The sequence below is a fragment of the Sinocyclocheilus rhinocerous genome, unplaced genomic scaffold (assembly GCF_001515625.1).
Source record: "Sinocyclocheilus rhinocerous isolate Xijiao unplaced genomic scaffold, SAMN03320098_v1.1 scaffold1406, whole genome shotgun sequence".
Classification (NCBI taxonomy): Eukaryota; Metazoa; Chordata; class Actinopteri; order Cypriniformes; family Cyprinidae; genus Sinocyclocheilus; species Sinocyclocheilus rhinocerous.
Genome location: NW_015647095.1, coordinates 2,408 through 14,222, shown reverse-complemented (window position 1 = coordinate 14,222; position 11,815 = coordinate 2,408). Strand labels below are relative to the sequence as shown.

General features: G+C 35.6%; 1 protein-coding gene across 1 annotated transcript in view; it reads left to right on the top strand.

Annotated features, from left to right (window-relative positions):
- LOC107708803 (SH3 domain-binding glutamic acid-rich-like protein 2) overlaps positions 1-10,602 on the top strand; it is a 12,475-nt gene extending 1,873 nt beyond the window's left edge. Inside the window, exons 2-4 of the mRNA XM_016513116.1 lie at positions 6,511-6,696; positions 8,781-8,852; positions 9,283-10,602. Coding sequence (XP_016368602.1) covers positions 6,511-6,696; positions 8,781-8,852; positions 9,283-9,291 — 267 coding nt within the window. The 3' untranslated portion in view covers positions 9,292-10,602. The remainder of the gene's footprint in view (positions 1-6,510; positions 6,697-8,780; positions 8,853-9,282) is intronic.
- The last annotated feature ends 1,213 nt before the right edge of the window (positions 10,603-11,815 follow it).

Below are 11,815 nucleotides of genomic sequence, written 5' to 3'. Positions count from 1 at the left end.
TCGCGCATCTCCAGTGAAGCTGAACTCTCCTCCTGTCCGCATTCAATTCACACGGACCGACCGTGCAGGATACAAATGCACACTTCATAAGATCTCACAACTGGATTCGACTAAGTTTGCAAGGTTTCTGAAATTAGATTAGTCATTCAAACATTTGTTTAAATTATATAACGTTAAATGCGTATTTGCTGAATGCTGACGGCAAACGAGAAAGTATTATAATGTTTGCCTTTCTATTACTAACAATATAAAAGCAATCGTTATAATACTTTTTTGTATACATTTTAATTCCTTTGTTTAACAGTTCTATCTGATTATTAGACAGACTTCTGTCCGTGGACAGAACTGTTAACGGCGACAGCGAGCGAACAAGAGGGAGAATGTGAGCACTGTGTGTTCAGGCGCTGCTGTTCTCAGCGCCATAAAAATAAAATTCCGGCGCCCCATCAAAATAAAAGTCCCACCACGAACGCATCAGCCAAACAGAAAAACTTATCGGCCGATGCCGATATTTGAAAATTCCAAATATCGGCCGATATATCGGCCTTGGCGATATATCGGTCGACCACTAGAGGAGATCACAGTCTCTGAACAGAGACTGGGGGAAGGGAGGGGCGACTGTATTCATATTTTCCTGTGATGTCATTCATTTGGTGTTTGATGGTTATCAGATGATGTTTTTGTACAGTGACTCACTGTGTATTTGACAGCTTTGATATGGAGATGAAGCATGTGTATTTGGATGTTAGAGAGGCAAGTACACGTTCAGCATTGTAACCTAATAGTACCAGAATGAAGTAATAGCCTGAGTTATGCACCGATTTCCGCTATCTCCTTATTTCTACAAGACCCGGATTGTTTACCCAGAAAGAGCTATTTTGAAGTCTCCGTGGCCTCAGCACACACTGCTCTCATAAATAGGCAAACATCTCTTTTATGCTGACATTCTTGCTGACAAAATAATCATTAGAAAATGTTTCACTTAATAACTGGCACGGATGGACAGACTTACTGTGTGTGTGTGTTCACTGTTTACATATGTGTTTGTTATATAACTTGTTTTTTGTCAAGGATGTGAAGCAAGTGATGGCTGATGAAAACAATCTGTACTAAAAGGCGGCCGATTTTAGAATCAAATGAGTGAGGGTTAATATTTTAACTTACATCTACACAAACACACGTTGATTCACATTAGCTCTCAAGCTTTGGTCAGAGGGGGATTATAAAGGTCATACCCTGACTAACCTTTTCCACTCGTTACACTCATCCACCTCCAACCGTTGCACTTTACACATACATGTGAAAGACTGAGACTAGCGCTCACTGAGTGATTTTCAGTCAGCTGAGCTTAGTGGAGAGACATAGGCTGGAGTGATATAGGCTCAGTAAGTGTGTTAAGAAAGTCTGAGTGGTAAGGGTGCATTCAGCTCATTGATTCAAAACAGGATGACACACACTCATGGGATTTGTCTTTCTTTAAAAGCCCACTTCATCATTTAATCGAAAGTTTTACACATGCAAAAATTCTATGTAGTAAAAAAATGTTTTAAAATTTTTTTTAGAAAAAGTTAAAAAGGATGTACGTTCAAAACCAAGTCATATCAGTAGCCTAATAAATGTAATTTAAATGTAGCAGGTTGCCTCATAATCACATGACCAACCAAATACTGTTATACCTCTGTAAACTATCCTGTAATTAGATATTAGTGTTTTTATTGTTAACTAAATCTATTAAATTAATTTTTGTTAAAGCTGAAATAAAATAAAATATAAAAATTAAATGAAAATTTAAACTTAAAAAATTAACCATTTGTAATGTTGCCTTGACAACTAACGGTAATAAACAAGTTTAAGTTGAAGCCACTGGTTTAGGTCACTGATCTATATAATGACTAGATTCTCTATTATAGATCAGTGGTTTAAATGCTAAATTACTAAAACTAAAACTGAAATAAAACTAAAGCTAAATAGAAATATTAAAAAATAAACTGATACACATAACAAAAACACATAACAAAATTACTAAAACTTAAATTAAAATTAAAAAGAAAAAAAGGTAATTCAAAGCATGAATGAATGACATATACTAATACTAAAATAACACTGATTGGACACTTTTGCTCTCAGAATAAATTAATCATTAATCAATAGGCTATACATTTGAATGATAATTTAAATTGTATGCAGTTTGTGTGTGTGTGTGTGTGTTTGTGTGTGTTTGAAAACGGAACATCAGTCGAACAAAAGTGCTGTATATCCAAATATATCAGAATAGCTTTGAATATGCCTTATTAGTCAGGAGGCAGCATGGTATATTAGAAATAACAGCACAATTATAATATTGCTTTTATACAACAATTCAATAAAACAGAATTTAATACGGAGTAACTTAAGTATAAACAGTTTTTTAAGTAAACAAAACATCAACAGAATCGCTGTGCATCTCACACAGTAGTGACATTTTATTCCTTAATGAATGAATGAATCCGCGTTTTTGAACGAATCGGTTGAACGATTGATTCAACAACTCGCACACAAAGACAGGTGAATGCTGGTTTTCCTTCCTGAACAAATTATTGAACGAATCGGTTGAATTAAGAAATGAGTCACTAAAAAAGACAAAAATGACCAAAGAGTTTCTATATTTTTCCTATTTAAAACTTGACTCTTTTGTAGTTACATTGTGTACTAAGACCGACCGAAAATGAAAAGTTGTGATTTTGGGACTATTTTCAGGCACTGCGTAATATCATTGCGCCTGCTGCACCCATGGTACAGCAGCTTACACAGCGCCTGAAAATAGGCTAACTTCCGTCAACATAACCAACGTGACCACCTGCTTGCACAGGGAGCGTGCTGGGGACTATTTTCAGGCGCTGCGTAATATCATTGCGCCTGCTGCACCCGGAATGAGAGTATAGTTCCTAGCCATATCGGCCTAGAAAATCGCAACTTTTCATTTTCCGTCAGTCTTAGTACACTTGTAACTACAGAAGAGTCAAGTTTTAAGTAGGAAAAATATAGAAACTCTTTGGTCTTTTTTGAGCGAGATGCTAACGGTCTAATCAGATTCAATGATCTATGCTAAGCTACAGCTAAAAGTGCTACCGCCAGACCCGGAGATCGGCTGAATGGATTCGAAAACGGTAAAACTCAACTGTTTAACTCTAGGGGAGTTGGAAAATGAGCCTATTTTCAAAAATAGTGGAGTGTTCCTTTAATGTTTAATGGAGAGCTGCTCTACCTTTACAAAGAATCTCACTCTCTTTCTTGCAGTCAAACATGCGCATATGTGTGTGAGAGAGAGATGTGATTCACTCATCAACGCATCACTGAGTATCAGTCTGTATTCACTTGTGCTTTCTGTGTGCACGGGTGTGTGTATGTGTGTGTTTAGTGACAGAATTCATCTAAACAGCTCTGCATGCAGTGGCCGCCCAGCAACACGCTCTGCTAAGTCAGCAGAGAGAGGGAGAGAGAGAGACAAAGATAGGCAAGGCGAGGTGAGGTGAGGCAGGGGACTTTTTGTACTCCATCTGTCCTCCTCCACAATGTGGATATGTCCAAAACCTCTCTCTGGACAACACACTTTAGTACTGCCAAACTAGGGTGTGTAGATGTATGCGTTTTTGTAAGTCACGCCCTCTCAAACAGCTGTTGAAACTAGGCCTCATTTTCTGTAGTTAGGTGCGGGCAGACAAGTTTTTTTTATTTATTCAAGTTTATGTTTGTTTTATTTCAAGTAATGACTTTATGGTTTTAGTTTTAGTTAAATCTGTATTCTTCTGTTAAACACAAAAGGTGATTTAGAGAGAATATCTAAAGAAAGAATATTATATTTTCATGTAATGAAAGGTAAAGTTCTTTAAATGTTAAAACTGAAGCATCAGTTAAAGGGATAGTTCACCCAAAAATTAAAATTCTGTCATTCATTACTCACCCTCATGTCGTTCCAAACCTGTAAGACCTTCGTTCATCTTCAGAACACAAATTAAAGGGGTCATTTGATGCTGCTAAAAAGAACAGTATTTTGTGTATTTGGTGTAATGAAATGTGTTTATGCGGTTTAAGGTTAAAAAAACACATTATTTTCCACATACTGTACATTATTGTTTCTCCTCTATGCCCCGCCTTTCTGAAACGCGTCGATTTTTACAAAGCTCATCGGTCTGAAAAAGCGAGGTGTGCTGTGATTGGCCAGCTATACAGAGCGTTGTGATTGGCCGAATACCTCAAGAGTGTGACGGAAATGTTACGTCACTTTTCACTTTTTCACTGCGGCGGCAACAATATTACAGCGAGAATAAAAGTTACTCCTTCTTTCTTTGCGTTAACATTTGGGCTGCGTTATGCAAATCTTCCCACAGAGCGACGTAGGTATGTTGGGGCGTGTTAGAACGAGCCGTTTTAGGTAGGCATGGCTGACTCTTATCTTTTATAAAGAATATCTCTTTGTATTTGAGACTTTAGTCTTTGCAACTTTACAGATCTTCTTTATGCACCAAGAGCTTGTAACACTCCAAAGAGAAAGGAAAAATTGAAATCACATCATATGACCCCTTTAAGATATTTTTGATGCATTCCGAGAGCTCTCTGACCCTCCCCTAGACAGCAAGGATCCTTACACGATCAAGGCTCAGAAACGTAGCAAGGAGATCGTTAAAATAGTCCATGTGACATCAGTGGTTCAACCGTAATTTTACGAAGCTACGAGAATACTGTTTGTGCCCAAAGAAAACAAAAATAACGACTTTATTCAACAATTCGTCTCCTCCGCGTCACCCTATAGTGCCATTTTGGAGAGTATCACATACTTAAACAACGTATGTACGCGGATACATTGTTTACGTTCAGATCAAAGCGTAACAACGTAAACAGCGTATCCACGTACAGTGCTGCTGACACAGAACAGCATTAGTTGTTTATGTATGTGATACTCTCCAAAATGGAGCTAAAGGGTGATGCGGAGGAGACGAATAGTTGAATAAAGTCGTTACTTTTGTTTTCTTTGCACACAAAAAGTATTCTCATAGCTTCGTAAAATTACGGTTGAACCACTAATGTCACATGGACTATTTTAACGATCTCCTTGCTATGTTTCTGAGCCTTGATCGTGTAAGGATCCTTGCTGTCTAGGGAGGGTCAGAGAGCTCTCGGAATGCATCAAAAATATCTTAATTTGTGTTCCGAAGATGAATGAAGGTCTTACAGGTTTGGAACGACATGAGTAATTAATGACAGAATTTTCATTTTTGGGTGAACTATCCTTTAACTCTACTGTGTTGTTCTTTTGAGGAAGGTGTTTTTAAAAGGAATGTTATCATTTTGGAAATCTTTTCATCTCTGTGTGCCATTTATTAATGCATTCATTAACTACAAGTGCTAGGAATTTAAAGAAAGACATGTTTATTCTTTGGAAAATGTACTTGGCATTGTTGCACTGGAATGGAACTATTGAGTTTTTAAACAGTACAATGGAGAGCTGAGTGCAGAGGGTGACAGACAAGTGTGTAAGATAAGGACAAAATGTTTATTCAATGTTAATATGGGGAAGGATTCAGAAACACAGGACGCCAGACATAGAACAGATGTTAAATAACCTTTTGACCACACAAATAGACACTCAAAAGCGCAATGAAATATACACACATCTTTCAAGTCTTTCATTGTTTTCTGTGTTATATTTGATGTGCTTTAAATGCATAATCATATTATATAAAGTTTTAGGGAATTTTTTAGGGGTGTCACAGCTTTGTGTTTTACATTTGGTTTCAAATAAATCCCTTTTTGCTGATCAATACTCTCCTCCTACATCTGACTAATGGGAATTTCACTGAGTGCTTTCCATCTGTGTGTTTTCAGAAAGGACATATAGACACTAATGCACACAGACATGTATAACAGTATATTAATACTTTATACTTTTACTTTTTTTGCCAGCACTGTTAAATTCAAAATGTTTCAAGGCTGACAATTACAAGGTTGATGAGTCCAAAATTTGTTAATAACACTTTTAAGTAGTTAATATCATTGCACCACATATTATTTCCAATCAATACTGTATTTACTATTTTACAATTCTGTTAAAATTCATAAAGCATTTTAGAATCAACTACATACAGTAGAATTTATATTTTATAAATATCAATTAAATACTCAATAAAATATATTTTTTTAATATATAGTTAACATTAAAGTAATAAATTGGAAAGCAAAAACAAATGCAAACTATTTAATTTTAAATTATTAACATGTATTTTGCATGACACAACAGAGATGGATGTGACAAATAACGTGACAGTTCAGTAGTACGGTTTTTGGGACACAAACAGCAGTTTTTCATTACGATTACACCACAACCACTTTTCAGTTGTGAATGAATAATTACTCATACACTCATAAATGTTAATACATAAGTTTGAGAGTAGCCTTTAATAACTTTGATAACACAGATCATTTAATATCTATCACAGATTATTGACCAAAGAACTTCATTGTGTGATTCCTCAGGTGAAGAAACGTCAGCAGGCCATCGTGGGCTTTCTGGAGGCCAACCGGATCAGCTTCGAGGAGGTTGACATCACCATGCTGGAGGATCAGAGGCTCTGGATGTACCGGAACATTCCTGAGGAGAAACGACCTGAAAAGGGCAATCCTCTCCCCCCTCAGATCTTCAATGGAGACGACTACTGCGGCGTGAGTCATCAATTCTTTTCATTAGAAACTAATTCATATGCTTGATATGTCGCACACTGGACAGGTGATGCACCCTCTCCTATTAAAACATGTTCACTTAACCTGTTCAATAATCTTCATTCAGAAGCAAATTTATTGTTAGATACTCGCACATTGGTTATATCTTCATCAATATACCACAGACCTCAATTCATGCGTATTAATTGGTTCTGTAAGGGATTCTGCTGAAGTAATTCTCTCAGACACTTAAATCAATGATAAGCTAAAAGCTCTCTGTCTGGCCAATGAGTCCACATTGGAGAAGGGTCTGGCTGCAGCCTCGCACTTGCACTCTCAGACTTGCATTCTCAGACTTGCACTCTCAGACACTTGCGCTTCCGCTAGCGACGTCACTTGCAGGCTTTATTTTTTATTTTGTATCATTGTCTTTGTCCATTAAGCTACATTACGTGTTTTATTTATAATGATTTTCTATAGGAGGAAAATGTTTAACGTGCAATTTAACGCATTGCGTTCTGGGCTCGTCTGCTTGCCTGTACGGAGTTGATCCTTTTAAAATCACTTAATGCATTTCATAATGCACGTTCATATTTGTTGGTCTGTATATACTTTGAGTCAACAACAAGACATATAGGCTACTGTATTGTCTTTATCATAGTCCGTTATTATGCCACATTAAGCGTTTAGCTGTATGGGAGGACAAGTGAATTTTTATGCATTGTGTTCATGGCCATCTGCTTGCCTTGTAGTACATTAAATAATAACTATATATCGAATTTGATCTTTTAATTGAACTTAATGTATCTTAATACATTACGCCATGTTAAGTGTTTGTTTTTCTACAGGAGGAAAACGCTTAACGAGAGACTTTGCATTGCGTTCATATTCTGCTGTTCTGTGGCCACGGATTTGCGGGTATTGTCTTTTTCTTGCAGGACCCTGTACGTTATAGTATAAAATTAGTTTTAATAATCACCACCACAGCGTCTTGTCTCCATTGGCAACACGCACGATTTGTGTCGATTGCAAGTGACGTCGCAGGTATCGGAGAGTGCAAGTGGCGATTGCAAGTGACATTGTAATTTAGTTTCTTTTGTCTTGTCTTCACCACCTGGCTACTGTTGTAAAATGTTGAGAGATTCAAACAAAAAGTGATCAATAAATAGAACAAAATAAAAAAAATAAAAGACTGCAAGTGACGTCGCTAGCGGAAGCGCAAGTGTCTGAGAGTGCAAGTCTGAGAATGCAAGTGCAACGCTGCAGCTAGACCCTCTTGCCACATTGGGTTGGTTTGAGAGGATGTTTATTAAAAATCAATACACGTATACAAAGATCCATGGTGTTAAGCTGTGTGGCACTGTTCTCTTTTTCAGCCAATTACATTCTAGTGTGGTATTTATTGTGTTTTCTCTAGCCAGTCACATTAAAGCATGAGATGCCCTTTATAAGGTTGTGAAAAGGGAAAGGCATTTTCATGCCTCTGTTCTTCCAAAAACAAATCTTAAAGTTTCAAAAAAGAGATTTTGCAGGCAAAGCACACCCTAATACTTACATTCACACCTTCACACTCTCTATTTATCGCCACTGTGACACTCTTGCCATAAATGGCTAAAGAATCAGAAAGACATTTACGAGTTTGAATCTTAATTTAGAAATGATTCATCGCTTTAAACTTGAGTTATGGTAAGGTTTGTATATTTCGTGACTGACTCATGGAAGTATCTGGATTTTGCTGAGTGCCCAATTGATGTAATCTCACAATAATCCTAATTACTCTTAGACACCGCCTCCAACAACTCTCTTAGCCAATCAGAACAGCAGATCCGCTTCCTTCACGTCACAGCTATTAACTGTTTGACACTAATGTAGAGCAAGACAATTTGATTTGAAGTCATTTGATTTTAGATTATGTTAATGGATGTTAAATAGCATAATTTATATAATCTGAATAAGCAGGTTCTCTTATTTAGTTTGGTTTGATATTTATGGCAGATAGAATGTCAATATTATATCCAATATTAAAGACAAACAGTTACAGTTGCTAAAAACTCTCCTCAGTCATTTATCATTCTATCATTTTGCAGGATTATGAAGATTTCTTCCAGTCTAAAGAGACGGACACAGTGTTCTCATTCCTCCATTTGCCCCCTGTAAAGGTACAAACACACTCCGGCTTGTCTTTTAATTAAAAAAAAGGAAAACGTTTTTTAAAACAAATAATAAAAGGGTAATAAAACATGTTTTCAGAAAATATATCTTGAATATATTTTATTTTTCCCTCCCCTTTTGGCTATTTCTGTTCTTGTTTTATGCATTAACCATTCATTTTGTTAGATTTATGCTTAAAAACACAATTTGCCAATGGAATAAGAAAAATAAAGTGAATTCAGAATATATTCTATGAAACACATTATGCAGTTTTCATAGTGGATGTTTAGATAGTTGTACTGAACAGCAAGATGAAAATATTGATTATTAAGATACCTTTTTGTCATATTGTATTACTGGCTCTACACTAATTTAATGTGATATTGTTATTACAGAATAGGATTAACATCTAACTGAATTAAATTCTGTTCTCTGCAGGACTCTTGAATCCTAGAGCGTGTCATTGACATTTGCCTAGACTGAAACACTGTGGTTTTGCCTCTTTTTCCTGTGATGTAACTTTCGTCCCCTGGTCTGAAGCCCTCACTGCCAGCAATGCTTTTGCCCAACACACGCTGCCCTCCAGCTAACAAACTTTTCCTTATTCAAACACACACATACACAGGGTGATTCATGTTTTCTATGGCCTAATTAATTATTTATATGTGTTGCTGTTATGTTTCATTTGTTGTACGTGTGTTGCATGAAAAACCAACTCTGCTTTTATAACGTGATACAGGGATAGAAAGTGATCTTATGTTTGTGTGCATAAGACTTATATTGTTAATCTACACAAAGAGAATAATAAGTATGCAAGGTTGCATATACATCTCTTGTAAGTTGTTCTTTGTTAAGGAGCTCAAACAGATGGCCAAAACGAAATGTAGGGAAACAGCAGAAGAATTTGGTATAATGTTATCCTTTCCGCAGGCTTTGATCTATTTGTAAAAAGAAGTTCAGACCAAAAGCCAAAACAGGAAATAGAATCCTGACCTGAATTAAGATCTCAGCGGAACAGAGATCTGAGCTCAGTGTTTCCACGATACATAATGGCTCTTCAAAGCTTTTTTGAGTGTAAAACTGGTCCTGAATCAGTATTTGAACACCTTGTGCTTTATTATTGGAATTTCACATCTCATTCCTAAAGCCTTTTGTTCTTTCTGCTGGAAAACATGCTAAAGAACTCATATCTTGTTCAGTCTTTTCCTCTTTAATTGTTTGTTAAAGTGTGTTTTTCTTCTCAGGGGTATGTTAGCATGTAGCACACTGATGCCTCAACTTTCCGCTCACCCATTTATGTAGCTTATATAGTGACTTATATCATACAAAGCTGGGGAGAATAGTTGGTTTACTCACAAAGTTGGTTTTGTGGAACATATTTAATGTTTACACACAGTCTACTCTAGTTTTTTTTCGACAATCTACTGCCACAATCAAACCTCCCAAACAAAAAAACACTCCCAAACCTACATTCTCTGCATTTGCATTTACTATTCATTGTGATACGCGCTTCTTGCTTCACTCCTCCCACCCATTCATTAAATGATTCCACATGAATAAGCATGTATGTTTACGCACACATACACACACCATTCTCAGGACACAATTATGTTTTCACACAAACACACACATATACACATTCTGTAAAATGGAATCATTCCTCTCTGTACTGAATGATATGTATGAAGTTACTGTTGTTTACTTTCATAATCTAAATGAATAATTAAAAAATCTAATTTTTAATAAAGGATATTCAAAAACTGCTTTAATGATTGTTTCTTGTGTTTCTCAAGAGAGTCTCCATTTAGGCAAATATTGCATTTAAACAACATAAAAACCAACTGGCATTCTACAATTAAAATTAATTTAAATATATTTCTTCCTTTTTTTTTTCTTAAGTGTGCTGTGCTGGATTAATTGGCCAAATATAGTATAGTGTGTGCATACAACATACTGTAACTTTTGAAGAAGTCCAGTGGAACACCCCAGATATCCCAGCATGCCTTTGCATGTGGCAGTTTTGCATTAGCTAGCATAAGAGGCTGATGTAGAGAGCGTGAGAAAATGTTGTTCCTCTATAAATAGATACAGATGTTTGCTACACGAGTTGAATACTAATAAAATGGATAGATACAGTGTTCAAATAACAAACAATTTGACATACAGGACAAAAGTCTTTAATAGAGGGTCCATGACCCCTAGAGGGTCTGCCAATTATTATTTGATTTCAAACTACTTTTGTATAAATTATTCAATAAATAAATAAGCATAAACAATAATATATTAGTTAATTTCAAAGCTAATTAAGAAGCTAAAGTTCAGATAAAACATGTCCTCCAAAATAAAAAAGGTCCAAGTATTTGACTCCATGTTCAATCAGTGTCTCTATGACTTACTACTGAAATAATTAAGAGAAAAACTCATGAATAATGAACTTTAGTCACATTGTTTTAATTTATTTTAAATCTATCAGACTAGGAAAATTGTTCATCTGAATCTCTGCCAGTTTAATGTTTGCATTTGTTACCTTGACCTTTTTTTTTCGCCCCAAAATTTCTTTATTAAATTTTCCTGTATGGACCATCAAATCAACAGATAACAACACTGATTTTATGAAATTATCATTCCATGCTATTATACCCCAGTAAACACCTTTAACTTCCCATGAAAAAGAAAACACAATCTTAAAATTCTAACAAACAGAACACTTTACAAGAACCATTACCTTTTAATTTAAAAAATAATTCTACCTACATTTTTTTTATATATTTAAATGTGAATACTAATAATAGTGAATAGTAATTAAAATATTAAAATTTAATTGAAATTACATTTTGATAATGACATCAATTATGATTATGGTTTTTAAAGATAAGAGCAATGAAGGCTTAATATAACACTACCTGGAACTATAATTAATAAGCTATTAAGCTACTGTCATGGGTTTAGAACTTTTAAGAAGAATCACTGC